The sequence below is a fragment of the Tamandua tetradactyla genome, chromosome 20 (genome assembly GCF_023851605.1).
Source record: "Tamandua tetradactyla isolate mTamTet1 chromosome 20, mTamTet1.pri, whole genome shotgun sequence".
In the NCBI taxonomy this organism is placed as follows: Eukaryota; Metazoa; Chordata; class Mammalia; order Pilosa; family Myrmecophagidae; genus Tamandua; species Tamandua tetradactyla.
The window spans coordinates 19459423-19480394 of NC_135346.1; the positions used below are offsets into that span (position 1 = coordinate 19459423).

At 34.3% G+C, this 20972-nt stretch overlaps 1 protein-coding gene across 8 annotated transcripts in view; it reads left to right on the forward strand.

The window, feature by feature from the left end:
* Positions 1-20972, forward strand: part of UBE2D2 (ubiquitin conjugating enzyme E2 D2) — a 90540-nt gene that overhangs the window by 63083 nt on the left and 6485 nt on the right. For all 8 annotated transcript variants that reach the window (XM_077138637.1, XM_077138636.1, XM_077138638.1 and 5 more), the window contains 4 exons: positions 11032-11063; positions 11142-11219; positions 11532-11637; positions 19960-20053. In XM_077138637.1, the coding sequence (XP_076994752.1) occupies positions 11032-11063; positions 11142-11219; positions 11532-11637; positions 19960-20053 (310 nt within the window). The remainder of the gene's footprint in view (positions 1-11031; positions 11064-11141; positions 11220-11531; positions 11638-19959; positions 20054-20972) is intronic.

Genomic DNA, 20972 nt, shown 5'->3' on the forward strand with positions numbered 1-20972 from the left:
GGATTCAATTTTCAAGTATTTTGTTGAGAATTTTTGCATCTATGTTTGTTAGGGAGATTAGTCTGTAGTTTTCCTTTCTTATAGTATCTTTGTCTGTTTTTTTTATATTAGAGTGATTTTAGCTTCATAAAATGATTAGTAACATTATTTTTTCCTCAATTTTTTGAAGAGTGAGTAGAATTGGTATTCTTTTGGGAATGTTTGATAAAATTCACCTGTGAAACCTTCTGTTCCTGGGCTTTTCTTTGTGGGAAGATTTTTGATGACTGACTGAATCTCTTTATTTGTAATTGGTTTGTTGTTATCTTCTATTTCCTCATGAGTCATTATAGGAAGTTAATGTGTTTTTTAGGAATTTGTTCATTTCATCTAAGTTTCTGTTTGTTGACATATAATTCATATTATTCCTTTTTTTAAATTTCTTCAGGATCCATGGTAACAATCTCCCTCTCATTTCTTGAGTTTTTAAATCTGTGTCCTCTTTCTTTTTCTTTGTCAGTCTAGCTAGGGGTCCATCAATTTTATTGATTTTTCTCAGAGAATCAGTTTTTTGTTTTGCTGATTCTTTCTATTGATGTTCGCCAATTCATATACTTCTTAATTTAATCTTTGTTGTTTCTCTTCTTTTATGTGCTTTGGAGTTAGTTTGCTGTTCTTTCTCTAATTTCTAGAGGTGAGCAATTAAGTCCTTGGTTTTTGCTCATTCTTATTTTTTAATATAGGCATTTAGAGCAATAGATTTCACTCTAAGCACTGCCTTTGCTGCTCCCCAGAAGTTCTGATATGCTGTATTCTCATTATTATTTGTCTCCAGATATTTACTGATTTCTCAAGCAGTGTCTTCTTTGACCTACTGATTATTTAAGAGTGTGTTTTTCACTCTCCTTATATTTGGTGAAAGCTTTCTTTGGTGATTATTAATTTCCAGCTTCATTCTGTTGTGGTCAGATAAACTGCTTTGGATAATTCCAATCTTATTAAATTTATAAAGATTCATTTCCGTGTCCCAGCATAGCTCTATCCTGGAGAATGTTCCATGTACACTAGAGAAAAATGCGTACCCCTTTTCTTTGGGATATAATGATCTATATATGTCTATTAGGTCTAATTCATTTATCATGTTGTTTAGGTTCTCTATTTCCTTGTTCATCCTCTACTAGTTTAACTATAGTACAGAGCAGTGTGTGAAGTCTTCCTACTATTATTGTTGAACTGTCTATTGCTCCCTTCGGTTTTGCCAGTGTTTGCCTCATGTACTTTGGACCTCCTTGATTAGGAGCATAAGCATTTATGATTGTTATTTCCTCTTGTTGAATTGTCCCTTTATTAATATGTTGTATCCTTCTTTGTCTCATATGACATCTTTACATTTAAAGTCTTTTTTTTATATGTATATTCGTATAGCTACTCGTGCTTTCTTTTGGTTACATCTTTGCATAGAACATCTATTTACATTCTTTCACCGTCAATCTATTTGCGTCCTTGGGTCTAAGATATGTCTCTAGTAAGCAGCAGATAGATGGATAATGTTTTTTAGTCCATTCTGCCAATCTGTATCTTTTAGCTGGTAAATTTAGTCCATTAACTTTCAAAGTTATTACTTTGAAAGCAGTTCTTGAATCTACCATCTTACCTTAGTTTTTAGTTGTCAGATCTATATATCCTTTTCCCAATTTCTCCTTTTATCTTTTAAATTACCCTTATTGGTACTCAGAATTGGTATTCTGTGCCCTCCTCTAGACCGCTCTCTCCTGTGTTTTTTCAGCTGACAGGACTCCCTTTAGTATTTCTTATAGGACAGGTCTCTTGTTGACTAGTTCTCTCAGTCTTTGCTTGCCTTTGAAGATTTTAATCTCTCCCTCCATTTTGAAGGACATCTTGGCTGGATGAAGAATTCTTGGCTAGGAGCCTTTCTTGTTCAGGATCCTAAATATATCATACCATTGCCTTACCTTTACTGTGCCTATAGAGTAGTCAGAATTCAGTCTTATGTTTTCTGAGGTGTTAGTGGATCGCTTTTCTTGTGCTGCTCTCAGGACTTTTTGCTTCTCTTTAGCATTTGATTGTTTTATTGATACGTATTTTGGAGTAGGCCTATTTTGATTTATTCTATTTGGGGTTCATTGAGCCTCTTTGATTTACATATTTCTGTCTTTTATAATAGTTGCAAAGTTTTCCCCAATTATATCTTTAACCTTTTCAGCTCTTTACTCCTCTTCTTGAAGGACACCAGTGACTCTTATATTTATGCCCCTTTTGTTGTCCATCATTTCCCTAAGATCCAGTTCCATTTCTTCCATCTTTCTTGCCATTTCTTCTTTGGTGTGTTCTCCTTCACTTGTTCTGTCTTCTAACTCGCTTTTTCTTCCTTTTTTGAATCCACTATCATGTATCTCTAGTATATTTCTAATTTGGTCTACTGTATCTTTCATCACTGTGGAAACTGCCATTTTTATGTTTAATCTTTCTAATTCCTGTTTATGCTCTTCTAGTGTCCTCCTGATATCCTTTATTTCTTTATAATATCCTTGAGTAGTAGTTCTGTATTCTCTGTCCCCTCAAGTGTTTTGATTTGTTCATTTGGCTAGGCCATTTCTGCCTGGATCTTCATGTGTTTTGTGATTTTCTGTTGTGTTCGGGGCATGTGTTTGTCCTAATGTTATTTTGCAAGTTAGTTTCTTTCCCTCATCTAAAGTTTTGTATTTACTTGGTTTTGCCTTGAAGATTCCCCTTTGCACTTGGTTTATGTAATTCCCTACCAAATCAAGACCGGATCTCATGTAGGAGATATAATTCTCCTTGAGGGTCTATTAAAAGCTAGGTGGGGGTGCCTGGGAGTCCTGGACTTGATTCCTGGTGTATGCACACAGAAGAAAATAGTAATATAATAGTAAAATAATAAAAATAAAATGTTTTTTAAAAACACACCTCAGCAGTAATAGGCCCTGGAGTGAGGAGATAAGATAATATATTAGGAATGAACTCAGACTCGTGCCCATGGAAGGGAGAGAAAATTAAACATAAGAAATACGAAATAAAAAATCAAATAGAAATAGGAATTAAAATAATTTTTTAAATATAGGGAAAATATGTTTCCTATATTTTCCTATATTCCAGAATATCAGATAGTTCCATCTCCCTACCCATATTAATGACAGACCCTTCCAATATGAAAAATTTAAAATGGGCATAGCCCAAACACCCCTAAGGAGAGGGATGGAAAGATCAAAGGTGATGGTGGAGTTAAGTAGGACTTAACAAGTGGATATGAATGCTGAATCATTAAATTGATAACTCTTTTAGCCTCCGGTATCTTAAAGCAGCTAGAAGTAAAAACCTAAAATTGTGAAATTGTAACCATGTCAAATTCTGAAATATGTTCTGTAGCTAATTGTGGTGCTGTGCTTTGAAATTTATACCTTTTTGTATATATGTTATTTTTCACAAAAAAAGAAGGGAAATAGTCTATTGTGATGATAAAAAAAATATTTAAGCCCTCTAGCTTCCTGTATTTTGGAGCAGCTAGAAGGAAAAATATGAGAGGATTATGTAGTTGCTCGTGACAAACTCTGGGATCTGTCTTGTAACTACTTATTGAAGAGTGCTTTGAAAACTATAGCTTTTTTATTTCTTTGCTTTGTGTATATGTTACTATATGATGTATAGGAATTGGCACAGGTGGGGGGGTTTTCATAACTTTTTGAAACACCATTGTATCAATATATTTATACCGTACAATCCATCAGAGTATATAATCAGTGGCTGACATTATCGTCACATAGTTGTGCATTCATCACCACAATAAATCAATTTTAGAATGCAGTATAACTTCTTTAAACATGGTCATCTATATATTATTTATTTGTAAGAATTACGTTTAATGTTTGTGGATGTTTGAGCCCATTTGAGTATGCTTTGATAAATTACTGTCAAGTAATTTTGGTCATATTTTCCTGATGAGTAAGGATAAAACATTGTTATTGGGTGGCTAAATACACTTTCATCTTACTTTTATTATATGGAGGCAGGATTTAATCTTAGGAGGAAGAGAGAAACTTGAGTAAAATAAAACTTTTTGAACTGTTTTTGGCTATCCAAGCACTCAAATCCCTCAGCAGCACATGTTTTTGTTTCTTAAATTTTTATTGTGGTAACATATATACACTTTTCCATTATACCCTTTTTTTCTTTTCTTTTTTTTTTTGCATGGGCAGGCACTGGGAATCGAACCTGGGTCTCCAGCATAGCAGGCAAGAACTCTGCCTGCTAAGTCACCATGACCGTCTACCCATTTTTAAATATACAATTCATTGGCATCAATTGCAGTCATATTGTCATGCTACTGTCACTACCATCCATCACCAGTACTTTATCATGACCCCAAACAGAAACTCTGCTGTATTAAGCAGTAATAAACATTCCCACCCAAGATGTGTAAGGGTTTCTATTCTGCCACATCCTCATCAGCACTTTTTTTTTTTTTTAACATGGGCAGTCACCTGGAACCAAACCCAGGTCCTCGGGCATGGCAGGTAAGCACTCTTACCTGCTGAGCCACCGTGGCCCGCCCCATCAGCACTTGTTATTTTACATTTTAAAAAATAATAGCCATCCTGGTGGGTGTGAAGTAGTTCTCACAGTGGATTTGTGTTTCATTTCCCTTGTGGCTAATGATACCGAGCGTCTTTTCATGTGTTTATTGGCTTTTTGTACACTTTCCTTGAAGAGACATCTGTATAGATATTTTGCCCAGTTTGAAATTGGGATATTTGCCTTTTTGTTGTTGTAGGAATTATTTAATATAATCTGGATATTAAACCCTTAACAGATACATAATTTCCAAATATTTTCTTCCGTTCTGTAGGTCATGTTTTCTGCTTTTTTGATAATATCCTTTCCACAGAAAATTTTAATTTGATAAAGTCCAATTTACTTTTTCTTTTGTTGCTCGTGCTTTTGGTGTCATATCTAAGAAATCCAGGACTTGAGATATGTCCCTTGTTTTCTTCTGTATGTTTTATGATTTTAGTTCTTATAAGTGGGTCCTTGGTCTATTTTGAGTAAAATTCTGTGTATCGTTTATGTGACCACTTTAGTTCTTTTACATGCAGATAGTTATTTTTTCCAACATTATTTATTGAAGGCTCTGCTTTTTCTCCATTTAATTTACACTTTACACCCTTGTCAAAAATGAGTTGACCTCAGAAGGTGAGAAACTTGTGTTTTATTTATAAATTGTCCAGATTTTAATGTACCACTAAAACTTTTTCCACTTTTTTGCAAAAGTTTGGTAAGCAGGAAAAAGTATACTTCCTGAAGGAAGTAAGCTGAAGGCTTCTTGATTATATTATCTAATTCTTTTCTCTTATTTTGAAGATTTGGGGACTGTGACTCTCTAGAGATCTATACATTCAAATAGAGGTCTCCTGAGATTCATTCTCAACCTGTAACAAATGTACTCCCTTCCCTTTTAACCTCAAGACTTCATCTAGAATGTTAAAGAATACTATGAGCTGTGGAACTTCATATTTAAATTCTCATAAAAATAAGTTGTAGCTTTCAGTTTATGCAAGGATGGTTGGTAGTGGTTGCTGTTGTGTTTTCCTTTTTTTTTTTTTAATTATCAAAACAACTTTCAGTTCTGTACCATGAATTTTTATTTTGGACAGTTACAAATATCAATTTTTGAAATAAAAGGATTTTTTATAGCAGTATTTTATGCTATGGTCAAGTATTTCATCCGGTAACTATTTCTGGAGTTCTTTCTCCTTGGAACCTCTAGTAATTCTTGAACTATTTACAGAACCATTGTAATTTTTTTAAAGCAGTTTTGTTGAGATAAATTTATGTCATGCAATCCATCTAAAGTATACATGAGTACACTGTCTTCTAGTGTACTCACAGAGTTGTGCATTTGTTACTACAGTCAATTCTAGAATATATTCATCCTCAAGAGGGTCCTATATTTCATCCTGTGGCTTACCTTCTAATGACATACACAGCCTTAAACTTTCCCTTTCAAACAGAATCATATCCACATATCACTGCTGTTAATTGTACATACTGTACTATGCTACCATCACCTCCATTTACAATCAACTCTTTTACATGTTCTGCACAAATTAAGCATCAGTTCCCCATTCTCTGCCTTTATTCTGTCTTGGTGACCTATATTCTTGATGTTAACACCATAAGCTTTCTAGTTATATTTAGTTCATATTAGTGAGATCATACAATATTATTCCTTTTGTGTCTATTTTCAGTTAACATAATGTCCTCAAGGTTCATCCATGTGTCATATGCACCATGACTTCCTTCTTTTTTTATGAATTTTTTATTTTTTAAAAGTGTAACAACAAACACAAATATTCTTAACTTTTGATCATTCCGTTCTACATATATAATCAGTAATTCACAATATCATCACATAATTGTATATTCATCATCATGATCATTTCTTAGAACATTTGTATAAATTCAGAAAAAGAAATAAAAAGAAAACGGAAAAAAATTCATACATACCATACCCCTTACCCCTCCCTTTCCTTGATCACTAGCATTTCAATCTACTAAATTTATTTTAACATTTGTTCCCCCTAGTATTTATTTTTAATCCATGTTTTACTTTTCTGTCGTTAAGGTAGATAAAAGGAGCATCAGACACAAGGTTTTCACAATCACACAGTCACATTGCAAAAGCTGTATCATTATACAGTCACCTTCAAGAAACATAGCTACTGGAACACAGCTCTACATTTTCAGGCAGTTCCCTCCAGCCTCTCCATTACATCTTGACTAGCAAGGTGATATCTGTTTAATGCGTAAGAATAACCTCCAAGATAACCTCTTGACTCTGTTTGGAATCTCAGCCATTGACATTTTATTTTGTCTCATTTTGCTCTTCCCCCTTTTGGTTGAGGAGGTTTTCTCAGTCCCTTGATGCTGAGTCTCAGCTCATTTTAGGATTTCTGTCCCACGTTGCCAGGAAAGTCCACACCCCTGGGAGTCATGTCCCACATAGACAGGGAGAGGGTGGTGAGTTTGCTTGTTGTGTTGGCTGAAGAGAGAGGCCACATCTGAGTAACAAAAGAGATTCTTACGGGGGTTGGCTCTTGGGTCTAAAACTTCATTCCTTCTTAGAGCTGCACAATACTCCATCGTATGTATATACCGCATTTTGTTATCCATTGATTGATGGACATCTGGGTTGTTTCCATCCTTTGGCAATTGGGAATAATGACACTGTGAACATTGGTGTGCAAATGTCTAGAAACGTCGTTATTTGAGGCTGGTTAGATATTCTCTCACTGTCTTCTTCCCTCCTTATATACTTTCAGTCAGGAGAGTTAAAGAGTCAAGGAGGGTCCCAAAGGAAGACCTAAGTTGGTGACTCCAATTCTTATATTTAAACAGCATGTTAAAATATTCAAGTAGAGATTTAAGTGATGATTTTTTGAATGGTTTAGTTAATTAAATTCACCTTGATGTGTTTTCAGTTTATTTCTAGATCATTTTATAAGAGATATAAATATCATTGGTTTCTGTTGCCTTACATTAGTAATTTCCTTCCTTTTATCTCTCTTAGCTTTTATATGTTCGTTCATTTTTCTGGTGACAGAATTTGGCTATTTATCACAGTGAAAACAAATAACTTAAAGTGTTAGCAGTTCAGTGGTAATGGGTTTTTATTTAGAGCTTTAAATGCCAAAGGTTTACGTATATTTCATTGTATTGGTGAATGTTAATCAAATTAAGAATTACTAACTGATACAAATTGCATTTAAGTAAACTGTAGGTGTTGTTTGTAAGAGATCTCAATAACATAAGAATCTTACTTAAACACACTAGGATTTCTTTAACTTTCTGGAGCACTAGATGTAAGAGAGATTGTAGTAGTAGTTGAGGATATTGCTCTTTCCTTGTGTTTGATTATGAAGGGTATCCTTTTCAGAATTATAAATGTTCTAGTTGTCAGCTTGTCAGCTTTGTTGCTCCAAGGCTCTTGAGTGTTCAAGGTTGTCCAGTTTTAGATAGGTTCTAATATACATCTGTTCTAGTTTCCTAGCTGTCAGAATGCAACACACCAGAGATGAATTGGCTTTTAATAAAAGGTAATTTATTTCGTTAGTTCTTCCGAGGAAAGGCAACTAACTTTCAACTGAGGTTCTTTTGTACGTGGGAAGGCACAGGGTGATCTCTGCTGGCCTTCTCTCCAGGCCTCTGGGTTCCAACAACTTTCCCCAGGGTGATTTCTTTCTGCATCTCCAAAGGCCTGATCTGAGCTGCAAGTGCTGAGATGAGGTGTGCTGAGTTGCTTTGGCTGTGCTATGTTGAACTCTCTCATTTCAGCCCCAGCCAATTAAGTCAAACATCATTCATTGCGGCAGGCACACCTCCTAGCCAACGGCAGATGTAATGAGCAACAAATGAGGTTCATGTACCATTGGCTCATGTCCACAGCAATAGATCTAGGCACCTTCATCTGGCCAGTTGACAACTGAATCTAAACTACCACAACAGCATAACGCATGATTTGTTTCCTGTTAGAAGAATAAGCAGTGATGGTGAAAGAAGTGTTTTACCTTTAGCCAGCAGTTCTGATTAAATTTTCCTAATAACTTCTTTTAAAAGGGTTAATCTTAAAAAGATTAGAAGGAAAAAGCAATTAGGACTTAAAATAGTTAATGGGGAACGTTTAGGATCCTGCATGTCACTAAAAGGAAAACCAGAGAATGAAACATGGGACCGTATAACCTAGTGAACCCTACTGAGGGTGAAAATGTTTGAGAAGTGATTGTGGTGACGAATGTACAACTCTGTGATTTTGCTAGAAGACACTGATTGTACACTTTAGATGGATTATATGGTATGTTAATTTATCTCAACAAAATTGCTTTTTAAAAAAGGCAAAATAAAAACATTTACATTTTTATGGCATACTATCTGACCTGGCTGGTCAATTTAGACAGTCTAATTCAGCTTTATTTGACATAGAACCTAGAATAGGAAATGAGAGCCTAGTATTCTGAACAAGTTAATGTAATACCCTGATTCATTTCAGAGTGTTTGGGGTATGAAACAAAAAAATATTTGCAAGGAGGGGGGAAAGCTAGCATAGAATTATGAATTTCTTGTTATTTTACCAAGCAATAGGGGCTCCTATTTTACTAACACTGTAATCGAAGAATTTTGCAAAGTCTAAATCTAAGATTCATTCCTTTTTTATAAAACATATATCATTCCCATTTAAACTTATAACAAGGACATCTATGAAAATAAAGTCTGAAATATTTAAACCCTGTCTAATAAGAAATATACGAGCAGCTAGAAGGAAAAATACGAACTAGTGGAATGGTAACCCATAACAAACTCTGAAATCTGTTCTGTATCTACTTGTTCGAGTATGCTTTGAAAAATCACTGCTTTTTCTTTCTGTATATGTTATATTTAACAATAAAAATGTTTAAGAAAAAGAAAAAAAATAGTTAATGATTCAGTATTTCTATATATCTACTTCTAATTATCTTATATGATTTGATCAGAAATGCAGGTGTAGTTATAGTCTCCCATTTACAGCTGCTCAGAAATTTAAGTAATATAAAAGGGTCAAGTAGAAGGCTAGACTTAAAGCCTTGACCTGTAGCTTGATCATCTTTTTTTTCTAATAGTATTATTGTCCTTGTTATGGGGATTGTTTACTCCATTTAGCTGTATGTTTTTGGTCTGGTCCAGTTGTCAGAAGGTAAGGTTTATGATAAAATTTAGAGTAAGACTTTAATTTTTTCTTTCCAAACAAGACCTTAGGACATTAGGGGCTTTTTTTAGGACCTTTGTTGAGAGATTAGACCAATCTTAGTTGCTCAAATTGGCTTTCTCCTTAGCTACTTAATCCATAGAAAATTGTATGGTAGAAAGTATGAAGAATTTTTAAAGTATTGATGATGAGTAATTTAGGAAGGGGATTCTCAGCGGTACCTACTTTAACCTTTTAATTCTGAATAAACAGGCTACTTTTTGGAGCTTCAGACCCCAGTGAGGGGTGAATCAACAATAGGGAGAGTTCCATATGCAGGAATTGAGAAGGAGCTTTAGAACTCGGACTGATATCTGGTGGATTTTCATATGACTTTACATGTGTTGCTTTGGGACAGAAATTAACTGGTCTGCATTATTCAGATCTGACCTCAGTGACAGCTTCTCTTGATATGCCCGGATCTCAGCATGAATGCTGATCTGAATGATTCACTTATTAATATGATTAGCACATACTAATAAGTGAATACTCTGAGTTTTTTATCTCTGTGCTATCTTTGTGGCACAAACTATAGCACCATATTCTATATGGAACATGCACCATATTCTGTAGTTTAAGAGAAGATATCTGTATTTAAAAAGTTTATAACTTGGATTTTCCCTAGAGTTTGTAATAAAGCCTGGGCTTTCAGCTGATACTTTCTTTTTTTTATTGAAGGGCTAATAATTCTAAGTACCTATGCATGAGAACTGTTAGAAATTGCACACACATAATAATATCTTTATATAACCTAGAAATCAATCTTTCCTCGTTCAAGTATTGTCTGTCTTGAAGTTGCAGTTCTGTATACCACCAGCATTGTAAAAGAAAGTGTAGAATATAATTGTATTGGGGTAATGATATAATACAACAGACTTGAATCTTTTGGTTCTATTTTTACCCTTTGAGGTAAGGAAATGCTTTTTTATTTTATAAATGGACCTTTGGGCTTTGTCAAAAAGTTTGTCTCCTGCACATAATTTTTCAGGATTTTTTAAGCCACAAATACTCTTCCACTGGGTTGCTTATCAAAGTTGTAGATCATATTAGTCTTCTCTCTCTCTCTCTCTCTGTCTTTCTTTCTCTTCAGACTTACACTTGATTTAGGATTTTCATCTTGCCTTGGAATCATTATAAATTTACGGGGTTTATATGGAGAGTAGTGATTTGATGTTATGATTTAAAGGTACAGTGTGAATACTGCTATATGGTGACTTTTTGTTGTTGCTCTTTTTCAGTGTTCCATTGGCAAGCTACAATAATGGGTCCAGTAAGTATTCAGATTAATTTCTGAATAAGTATTTATGTAATTTACTCACTTTAACCCTACTTTTCTTGTCATCAACAGAATGACAGTCCCTACCAGGGTGGAGTATTTTTCTTGACAATTCATTTCCCAACAGATTATCCCTTCAAACCACCTAAGGTAATTGAGATGTGGCAATTCTCTTTCTTTTTCTTCATTATTTAGAGAATACTTTGTTAGTTTCTGTAATCAAGCCCATGTACGTAAGACCTTACATATTTATTACAGTGCATTACCCCTGTACAAATGGAAAAAAATTAAGTTTAATGTTTCTAGACCAATATGGCTGTTAATTTCTGTACAGTGCCAGCTCAACATGGTACAGCTGGGATATTTTTTCCAAAGTTGACAGCAAAGCTAAAGGGGAATTGTTTTTTATATAATTTTTATGATAGTAATACACCAGCTTACAAAAAGTTCTCTTTTCTGTAGGTTGCATTTACAACAAGAATTTACCATCCAAATATTAACAGTAATGGCAGCATTTGTCTTGATATCCTACGGTCACAGTGGTCTCCAGCACTAACTATTTCAAAAGGTAATCAAATGGGTTGGTTTGTTTGTTTTTAATTAATTAATTAATTAATTAATTAAACATAGCATCATACAAACACAAACATTCTTACCATATGATCATTCCATTCTTGGTATATAATCAATAACTCACAATATCATCACATAGTTGTATATTCATCATCATGATCATTAGAATGGGTTTTTGATGCCAAGATAAAGCAACTTTGGTTTGTGTCTCTCTTTTTTAAATCATTATATTTATGCATTTTCCTTTTATATCCTATAGGAAGTTACAAATCAAAAATATAATAGTGCCAGAATTTATTTTACCAATGTCATTAACTTTACTGCAGATATTTACTTTTTCATGTGGCTTCAGTCAGTTGTCTTGTATTCTTTCTCTTCAACTTTCAGAACTCCCTTGAGCATCTCTTGTAGGGGCAGTCTAGTTGTGACAAAGTCCCTCAGCTATTTATTACCTGGGATTGTCTCCCTCATTTTTGAAAGACAGCTTTGCCAGATGCAAGGATCTTGGTTGACAGTTGTTTCCTTTCAGCTGTTTAAATAGGTCTTCCCAATGTCTTCTTGATTTCGTGGTTTCCAGTGAGGAATTGGTACTGTCGTATTGAAGTTGCCTCGTACATGACATGTAGCTTATGTCTTGAGGCTTTCAGAATTCTCTCTTTATCTGTGGCATTTGACAGTTAGATCATAATATGACATGGTATGGGTCTATTTGGTTTTATTCTGTTTGGAGTTTGTAGAGCATCTTGAATGGTCGTGTCTGCCATTAAATTTGGGATTTTCGGTCACTATTTGAGTATTCTCCCATGCCCCCTTTCTCTCTTTCTTATCCTTCTAGGACTCCCACAATCTGTATATTGGTATACTTGGTGTTCCATAAGGTTCCTCAGGCTCTGTTCAGTTTTCTTCATTATTTTTGTTTCTGCTACTCAAACAGGATGATTTTAATTGTCCTGTCTTCAACTTAACTGATTATTTCTTCTGCCAGCTCCAATCTACTATTGAACCTTCTAGGGCATTTTAAATTTATGTTACTATGGTCTTCATTTCTGTTTTGTTTCTTCTCATAATTTCCACTTCTTTGTTGATATTCTCTTGTGTTTAATCTGTTGTTTTCCTCACTTCCTTTAGTATCTTTGTCCTGGAATGTCCCAGGTCTGATTCTCCTCATTGATGGATTCTGAAACTTTAATCTTCTTTGCATAGGCCATCACTTCCTATTTTGATTTTCTAAGGCAACCAGAATGCAATACACCAAGAGATGGTCTGGCTTTTATAAAGGGGATTTATTTAGGTTACAGAATTATAGTTCCTTGGAGGAAAGTTTTCATCTAGGTTCCTCTGTGATGAGAGGTATGTGGATGTCTCCTAACATCTGGGTCTGTGTCAGTACTGAGCTGTAGTGTGCTGAGCTACTTCTCTCCTGACTCTTCCTTTAAGACCCCAATTTATTAAATCAAATGTCACCCATTGGGGAAGACACTCCCCCCAGCTGATCACAGATGCAATCAGCCATAGATGATTTCACTTGCTGATATTAAGTCCACAGCAACAGAACAATTGGGCACTATCACCTGGCCAAATTGACACCTGAACCTAATTATTACACTTACTGTTTCTTTATATTGTATTTGGTTGAAACATGAATATTTTGATATTTTAATGTGAGTCCCCTCTCCCCCTTTTAAAGTAATAATTCTATAGGGTGTGAAGTGGTATCTCATTGTAGTTACAATTTGAATTTCTCTGATGTCTGATGTTGAGTATCTTTTCACGTACTCAATGGGCATTTTTGTATCTTCTTTGGAGAAATATCTATTCACATCCTTTGCCCATTTTTAAATTGGATTGTATGTCTTTTTTTTTGTTAAGTAGTAGGAGTTATTTATATATTCTATATATTAAATTATCAGATATATAGTTTTCCATATATTTTCTCCGATCCATTGGTTGTCTTTTTACTTTCTTGCTAATGTCTTGGGTGCACAGAAGTTTTTAATTTTGATGAGGTCCCATTTATCTGTTTTTTCTTTTGTTGTTCATGCTTTAGGTGTAAAGCCTAAGAATCTATTGCCTAATACAAGGCTCTGAAGATAGCTCCCTATGTTTTCTTCTAGGAGTCTTATAGTTTTAGCTCTTATATAGGTCATTGATCCTCTTGATTTAATTTTTGTGCGGTATGAGGTAGGGGTCCACTTTTTTTTCTTTTGCATGTGGATTTCCTGTTGTCCTAGCACTATTTGTGTAAGACTGTTCTTTCCCCATTGAGTGAACTTGGCACCCTTGTCAAAAGTCATTTAACCATAGATATGAGGGTTTACTTTTGAACCCTCATTTCTCTTTCATTGAGATATATGTATGCTCTTGTGCTCATACCACACTGTTTTGGTTACTGTAGTTTTGTAATAAGTTTTTTAGTTGGGAAGTGTGAGTGTTCCAGCTTTGTTCTTTTTCAAAATGATTTTGGCTATTCTGGGTCCCTTGTCCTTCTTTATGTATTTGATGATTAGCTTTTCCATTTCTGCAAAGAAGCTGTTGGAATTTTTATTGAGATTGTGTTGAATCTGTAAATTGTTTTAGGCAGTATTGACATCTTAATGCTATTGAGTCTTCTGATTCATAAACATGGAATATCTTTCCATTTAGTTTGTTTTATGTCTTTTTGAGGTTATCCTTTGTTTTTAAAGGTTTTTCATTTTTGAAAAGACTATTATGTTCTTTTTAAGAGGAGGTAACAGTTCATCGTATTCTTGAATAGAATTTGAGCTGCTGGAGACAGTTGGACTTTCAAGCATAGGTCTTCCTTGGTGTGGTGACTAGTCTGTCCACAGTACCAGTCAAGCATAGGTTGGAAGATGACCATTTGTCCTGAAAGTGTTTTAGAGCAGTTAATGTCTTTTCAGCCATGAGATCCATGAACAGAAAGGATAGACACAGTTCCGGAATAGGAAATAATAGTCCTTTTAGAAAAAGCTTGTGCTATTAAACACAGATAGTAGGTTCTTGGAGAACAACATATGTAGGTCATTTCATACACAGACTGTTAGAGGTTTCACCTGTCTTTAAATTTCTGTCAGGAACAGATGTATTCTTTAAGGTGGTCAACTTAGTAAATTTTTTTCTTTTTAATTAGAGACGTTGTGGATTTACAGAACAATCATGCATCATCATTTAAATTTTTATTTGCGCATCTTAACTGTCTTTGATATAGTCTTGGGTCTTTGTGTGTGTCCATTTGGAAATGTAAAAGAAGTTTGCAGTGAAAAATTCAGCAGCTCATTACTTTATATGAGTAGGTTAGATATTTTTTTAATATCAGTAAATTGAGGTATGTAGTTAATTAACCTTGGCTTATGTGTTAATTTGAAATTTTACAGTCCCTCAACATTATATCCACGTGAATTCACAAAAGGATTGAAACTCAAAGCATAATTTACAGAAGAAAACAAAAGCAAATATTTATCAAATTTCAGTTTTCTAATCTGAAGTGATGAAAAAAGAGATCACTAGAGGTAGTTTCATAAAAACTTAAGGCAATTGTTTAAAAGAAGAAGTTACCAAAATATAAATATGGAAAAAGACTACAAATATGATAATGGATTAGTATGAGTAAAATATGAAGAACATATACCAGTCGGTAAGAGAAAAAAAAAATCCAAATTCCAATGTTAAATGGACAAAAAGGGAACCAAATACTCAATGAAATGAAAATTAAAATGAGTTCCCATTCTTCACCTTTTTAATTAACAAAGGCACATTTGACATGACCGCTTGTACTATATGTAAAAGTGTACATCAACCTGCCAGTATGTATTAAGAGACTTAATCATCCGTACCTTTTGATCCAGTAAGTCTAAGTTTCGTTCATGTGTCCTAAGAAAATAGTCCCAAATGCTGAAAAAACTTTTTATGCCAGTGCATTTGTGACATTATTTATGAAAATTAGAAATTACTTTCCTATCCAATAGTAAGGGAAGAAATAAATCAGTTCTACCACATGCATGTAGTACAGTATTGTTCTTTACAAATTTTGTGAATGGGAAATACTGTATCTGAAAAAAGAGTATAAAATTTGTATACGTTGTTAACTTGAGTTATGTAGAAAAGCATGTTAAAATAACTAGAGAGATAGAAAATGTTGGTTTTGGTATTTGGATGGTTTGTAAAAAGTTTTTATTTTCTATTTATATTTTACCATTTCTTTTAATGCATACATGTAGACAGGCCACATTGCTTCATGGTAATGAACAGATATTCTGGATCCAGCTGCCTGTGTTTAGATCTCAGCTCTACCTCTTACTAAATAAAACTGGATACATTAACAATTCTCTTTGTTCTTCAGGTTTTATGTTTGTAGAATAGGGATGATAACTATTTTATTGTAATTGTGACAATTAAAGAAGCAAAATGCATAGTTTACTGTTTACTTGTTATCAATTAAATAACTGAGGTAAAGTCACTATTATAAAAAGTTTTAGATATTTGTCCATCTATGACTTACATAAGATACATACTAACTCATTTTTTATTTATTAATTTAAAAAAATTTAACAAATGAACTAAAACATTAACATGTGATCATTCCATTCTACATATATAATCAGTAATTCACAATATCATCACTTAGTTGCATATTCATCATTTCTTAGAACATTTGCATCAATTCAGAAAAAGAAAGAAATAAAACAAAAACAAAAAAAAAGATTACACATACCATACATCTTACCCCTCGCTTTCATTGATCACTAGCATTTCAAACTAAATTTACTTTAACATTTGTTCCCCCTATTATTTATTTTTATTCCATATGTTCTACTCGTCTGTTGACAAGGTAGATAAAAGGAGCATCAGACACAAGGTTTTCACAATCACACAGTCACATTGTGAAAACTCTATCATTATTCAGTCATCCTCAAGAAACATGGCTACTGGAACGCAGCTCTACATTTTCAGAGAGTTCCCTCCAGCCTCTCCATTACATCTCGACTAACAAGGTGATATCTACTTAATGCATAAGAATAACCTCCAGGATAACCTCTGGACTCTGTTTGGAATCTCTCAGCCATTGGCACTTTGTTTCATTTCACTTTTCCCCCTTTTGGTCGAGAAGGTTATCTCAATCCCTTGATGCTGAGTCTCAGCCCATTCTAGGATTTCTGTCCCATGTTGCCAGGAAGGTCTACACCCCAGGGAGTCATGTCCCACGTAGACAGGGGGAAGGTGGTGAGATTGCTTGTTGTGTTGGCTGGAGAAAGAGGCCACATCTGAGCAACAAAAGAGGTTCTCTTGGGGGTGACTCTTAGGCCTAAATTTTAACTAGGCTTGACCTATCCTTTGTGGGGTTAAGTTTCATATGAACAAACCCCAAGACTGGGGGCTCAACCTGTAGCTTTGGTTGTCCACACTGCTTGTGAGAATATCAAGAATTCAACTTGGGAAAGTTGAATTTCTCCCCATTCTCACCATTCCCCAAAGGGGACTTTGCAAATATTTTTCCACTCACTGATCGAATCACTCTGGGATTCATCGGGGCATCACTCTGGACAAACCAACAAAATCTCATGTCCTACCCAAGATTCCAAGTACTTATGGTGTTCAATCAAGCTGTCTACATAAGTTATATTTGGAAATGCACTAGTCAAAATATAAATTTTGTACCAAATAAACATTTTTTGCTTTAGTCTCACACATAAGGTGAAATTTTAAACTATTAATTACCATCTATTTTCAGCACCCTGTAGTAATGACATTCCTTTGTTCTTCCTCATGCAAAAACATTTTTAAGATTTGTACATTTTTACTAACTCATTTTTAAAGGAAACACAAAACAAAAAGCAGAAAACCTTGTGGATCATTAAAGCAATTTCTGGGGATGCTAGGAACTCCCCCCTCCCCCCCAAAAAAAAAGTTTTCTGAAGAACTGGTCCCCCTCTGTAAGTTCAAGAGCTTCTTGAGAAAGCGTTCATATATCTGTTGTCCTTACGATTTCCTAGTCTGTTGAAGATCTTATTGGTTGCTATTCCCTCTCCAGGTAGCAGTGGAAATATAATATCTAGAATGAGACTTAAAGAAGGAAAAATTGGGATTGGGAAGCATGCCTGGATAGCTAGAAATTATTGTAAATAGTGTTCTTCCTTCCTCTTTTTGTGCCTTGAGTTGATTTTTCAGGTGTTTTAAATTATTAGGGCTATTAGAAATTTCTCTCTGGATCAATATTTTTAAAAAGAATTGTGCTTTTGTGTTGAATTTGATTGTTACCAACTTACATAGGTTTAATGTTTTAATGACTCCTTTTTGGTAAATTGAATGTGTGGGCAAGCAGTTTGTGAAAGGTCTGAATAGGAAATGCTATGTGTGGTTATTATCTGGTATTTGTCATCCCTTTAAATGTATAGTCTGTTTAAAGGACACTGATTTCGACCGGAATTTCCCTCCACTTTGAAAATATGTCAGGGATTTAAATTTACAGAAAACTTAAAGGAACCAGATATTTGTGCCCATAAAGTCACTTGATTATATGTTTGTAAAATTGGGAGTGTCTGTGGGTTATCACACTGAGTGTATTATTATATCGATGATGAATGTATATACTTGGAAGTCTTGTCATTTCAGTGAAGAGCCTATCCACATTATAGAAATAGGAGTACATTAAAAGGCAAAATAAATTTTATAGGAATTAAAAGAACTTTTCACCATGTCCAGATAACTACTACTACCCCTTCTTTTCCTGGGAAGAAAGTCAGAGAAGCTGTTTCTTTAAAATTTATGTTTTCAAAGTTTTCTTGTTAGTATAATTAGAAGAATAAGTAAAGGGAGGTTGTGTTAAATATAATTTGGCAGTATGGCTAGGTGAAAAATCCTTATACTCGTGCCAACTTGATAGGCCAGAATAGATTTCTTCTTTCCTTAGTGAACAATTTCACAAGCATTCAAAAATCTCTAACTCACTGTAACAATCTAGAACTCCTCTGTTTCTCAGGAAATGCATGAAATCTTTCCAAATTGCTGTTAGAATGTTCTGTGCTTGAAGAGGGCATCAGGTGATGGCACCTGACACTGGGAAGACAAGATGTTCTCGGAATGTCATCTGCCAGAATTGTGGGCAACAGGAATGAAGTCAGAAAACATCTTTTCCTGATGTTTTTATTTCCGTATATTTGTAAGGGAAGAAAATAGCTTTTTTGTTACCAAACTGAATGGTGAAGGGCATGCCAACTTCTTCACCCCTTGGTCTTTATAGAATAGATTTGGTAGGAAAATGAGTCAGTCTTTTTTCCTGCTGAATTTGATATTTTGGGAGTAGTCTGGGGTCCAGAGTCCTTCATTGCTTCTTGCCACAGAGCATTATATGGAAATAAGATAGTCAAGTACTGTTGGCATCTGAATAGAAGAATTGGAATTTCAGTGTGTCAGAAACTATTGAAATAATCCGTGACCATGGCTCCATCTTTGTATTCAATAAAGAATATATAAGTTAATAAATTAGAGCAGAGGAAATTGTACTGTTGACATTTGCCTTCATAGTCTGCTACATGTCACTAAGGAAATGGCTTAGATGAGATTCTAAGTCATCACTGAAAAGAATTTGAAACCTCAGTTAGAAGTATGTTCTGTAATAGTTATGTTGCCAGCCCCAGTTGGGTACAATTGTGGCCTTTATATTCTTAGACTGAATTGTTTTTCACTAGAAATGAAGTAACTCCATTACATCTGAATATGGTACCTGCTACTGAGAAAGCAGTGATTGTTGGGTTTCATGGTTGTCATTTCTGACTAAGAGCACTAATAGAATGTGACTCTGAAATTTTGAAAGGCATTTATCCCTGAACATGGGCTTCTAAAAATTTGAGCTTCACGCACTGTGAAAAGTGCCCCTGACTTAGGATTTGGAAGACCTGGGTTCTAATTATACTCTATTTACTTACCAGCCAGTGACATTGGGCAGTCACTTCACCTTCCTGAGCCAGCTTAGCAATTGAGACAGAGATTGAGAGACAGTTATATCAACTCTTCTTACATTGTGATATTATTGGGAAACATTTAAGCAAAGGAGTTTATATTCTAATACCTGAGTGACCAAGATGTCGTTTCACATTAATTTTCTTCTTCTTTTTTTTAATGACTGAGTCTAAAATCTGTTTAGGCTTCTTAAAATTTTTGTTGATTACTGTTAATATTAAACTAGGAAGACCTCACAGAGCTGCTAGGCACTACAGTATAGAATAGGTTCTCAGAATTTTGTCATGTGTTGTCATCTCATATTTCTCCTAACCCTTTGATTTTACCCTCTACCAATTTTTTCTCCTTTTTTTCTTTCTAGTACTCTTGTCCATCTGTTCTCTGTTGTGTGATCCCAATCCAGATGATCCTTTAGTGCCTGAGATTGCTCGGATCTACAAAACAGATAGAGAAAAGTAAGTATAGTAAGATAGAAAAGTGTCCATGGTGGGGTACACATGTATGTGTCTCATATCTCTCTTAACTAAGGGCTAGAGATGGGCCAGGTTTTAGAAATGAAACCTTAATACTCTGCTAGGGCAGAAAAGGAGTATTTGTACTGAGTTTCATTGTAAGTAGATGATATAATTCTATATCATTGTAAGTAGATTCATTGTAAGTAGATAATTCTGGTCTAATCCCAGATTGTTTCATATGACTCTTACTCTCTAGAAAAACTTTTCTGCAGAGTGCTATCCACTAGCTTTATGTCTTATGCTTGGATTTTGACATAAAGCATTTTGTATTAAGTGGGCCCATATGTCTTAGATAGGTGATAGGTATTTGTAAATTAATGAGGAAAAGGAATTGATTTTCAATCAATTGGCATAATCTAAAGGAAGGAGGTGAATAAATACTGCAAGATACAAAGGCCCCAAATTTCTTGTAAAAACAAAAACTTCAAGCAGATTTTAGATATTTTATAATTGTATTATGAATTATTGCAGAGTAGTCAGGATGTCAAAAGGGGCATAACTTAAAAGTATTCTAACCTTTTTTTGTATTATTCAGTGAGATTATAGAAGAAACTAGATGGAAGAGATGGAATAGTTCTCTAAAGTTAAAATATAAAAGGTTAAGAAATTATTTGAAATCTATTGGACTGGAGAGTTATAGATAAAGTCTTTCTTAATGGAGCTACATTGAGAGTGGGTGATTCTTAGTTTAGTTTTGTTTATGTTTAGGTCTGAGTAGTAGTATATCTGGCTGTATTCCAAATAAAATTACAACATGCCTTTTTTCTATTTATGATTTTATATTTTACATTTTTAATTGAAAAATAATTTAATCCAATATCTACAATTGTGCTCATGAATGCCTACCAGAAGGTACTTC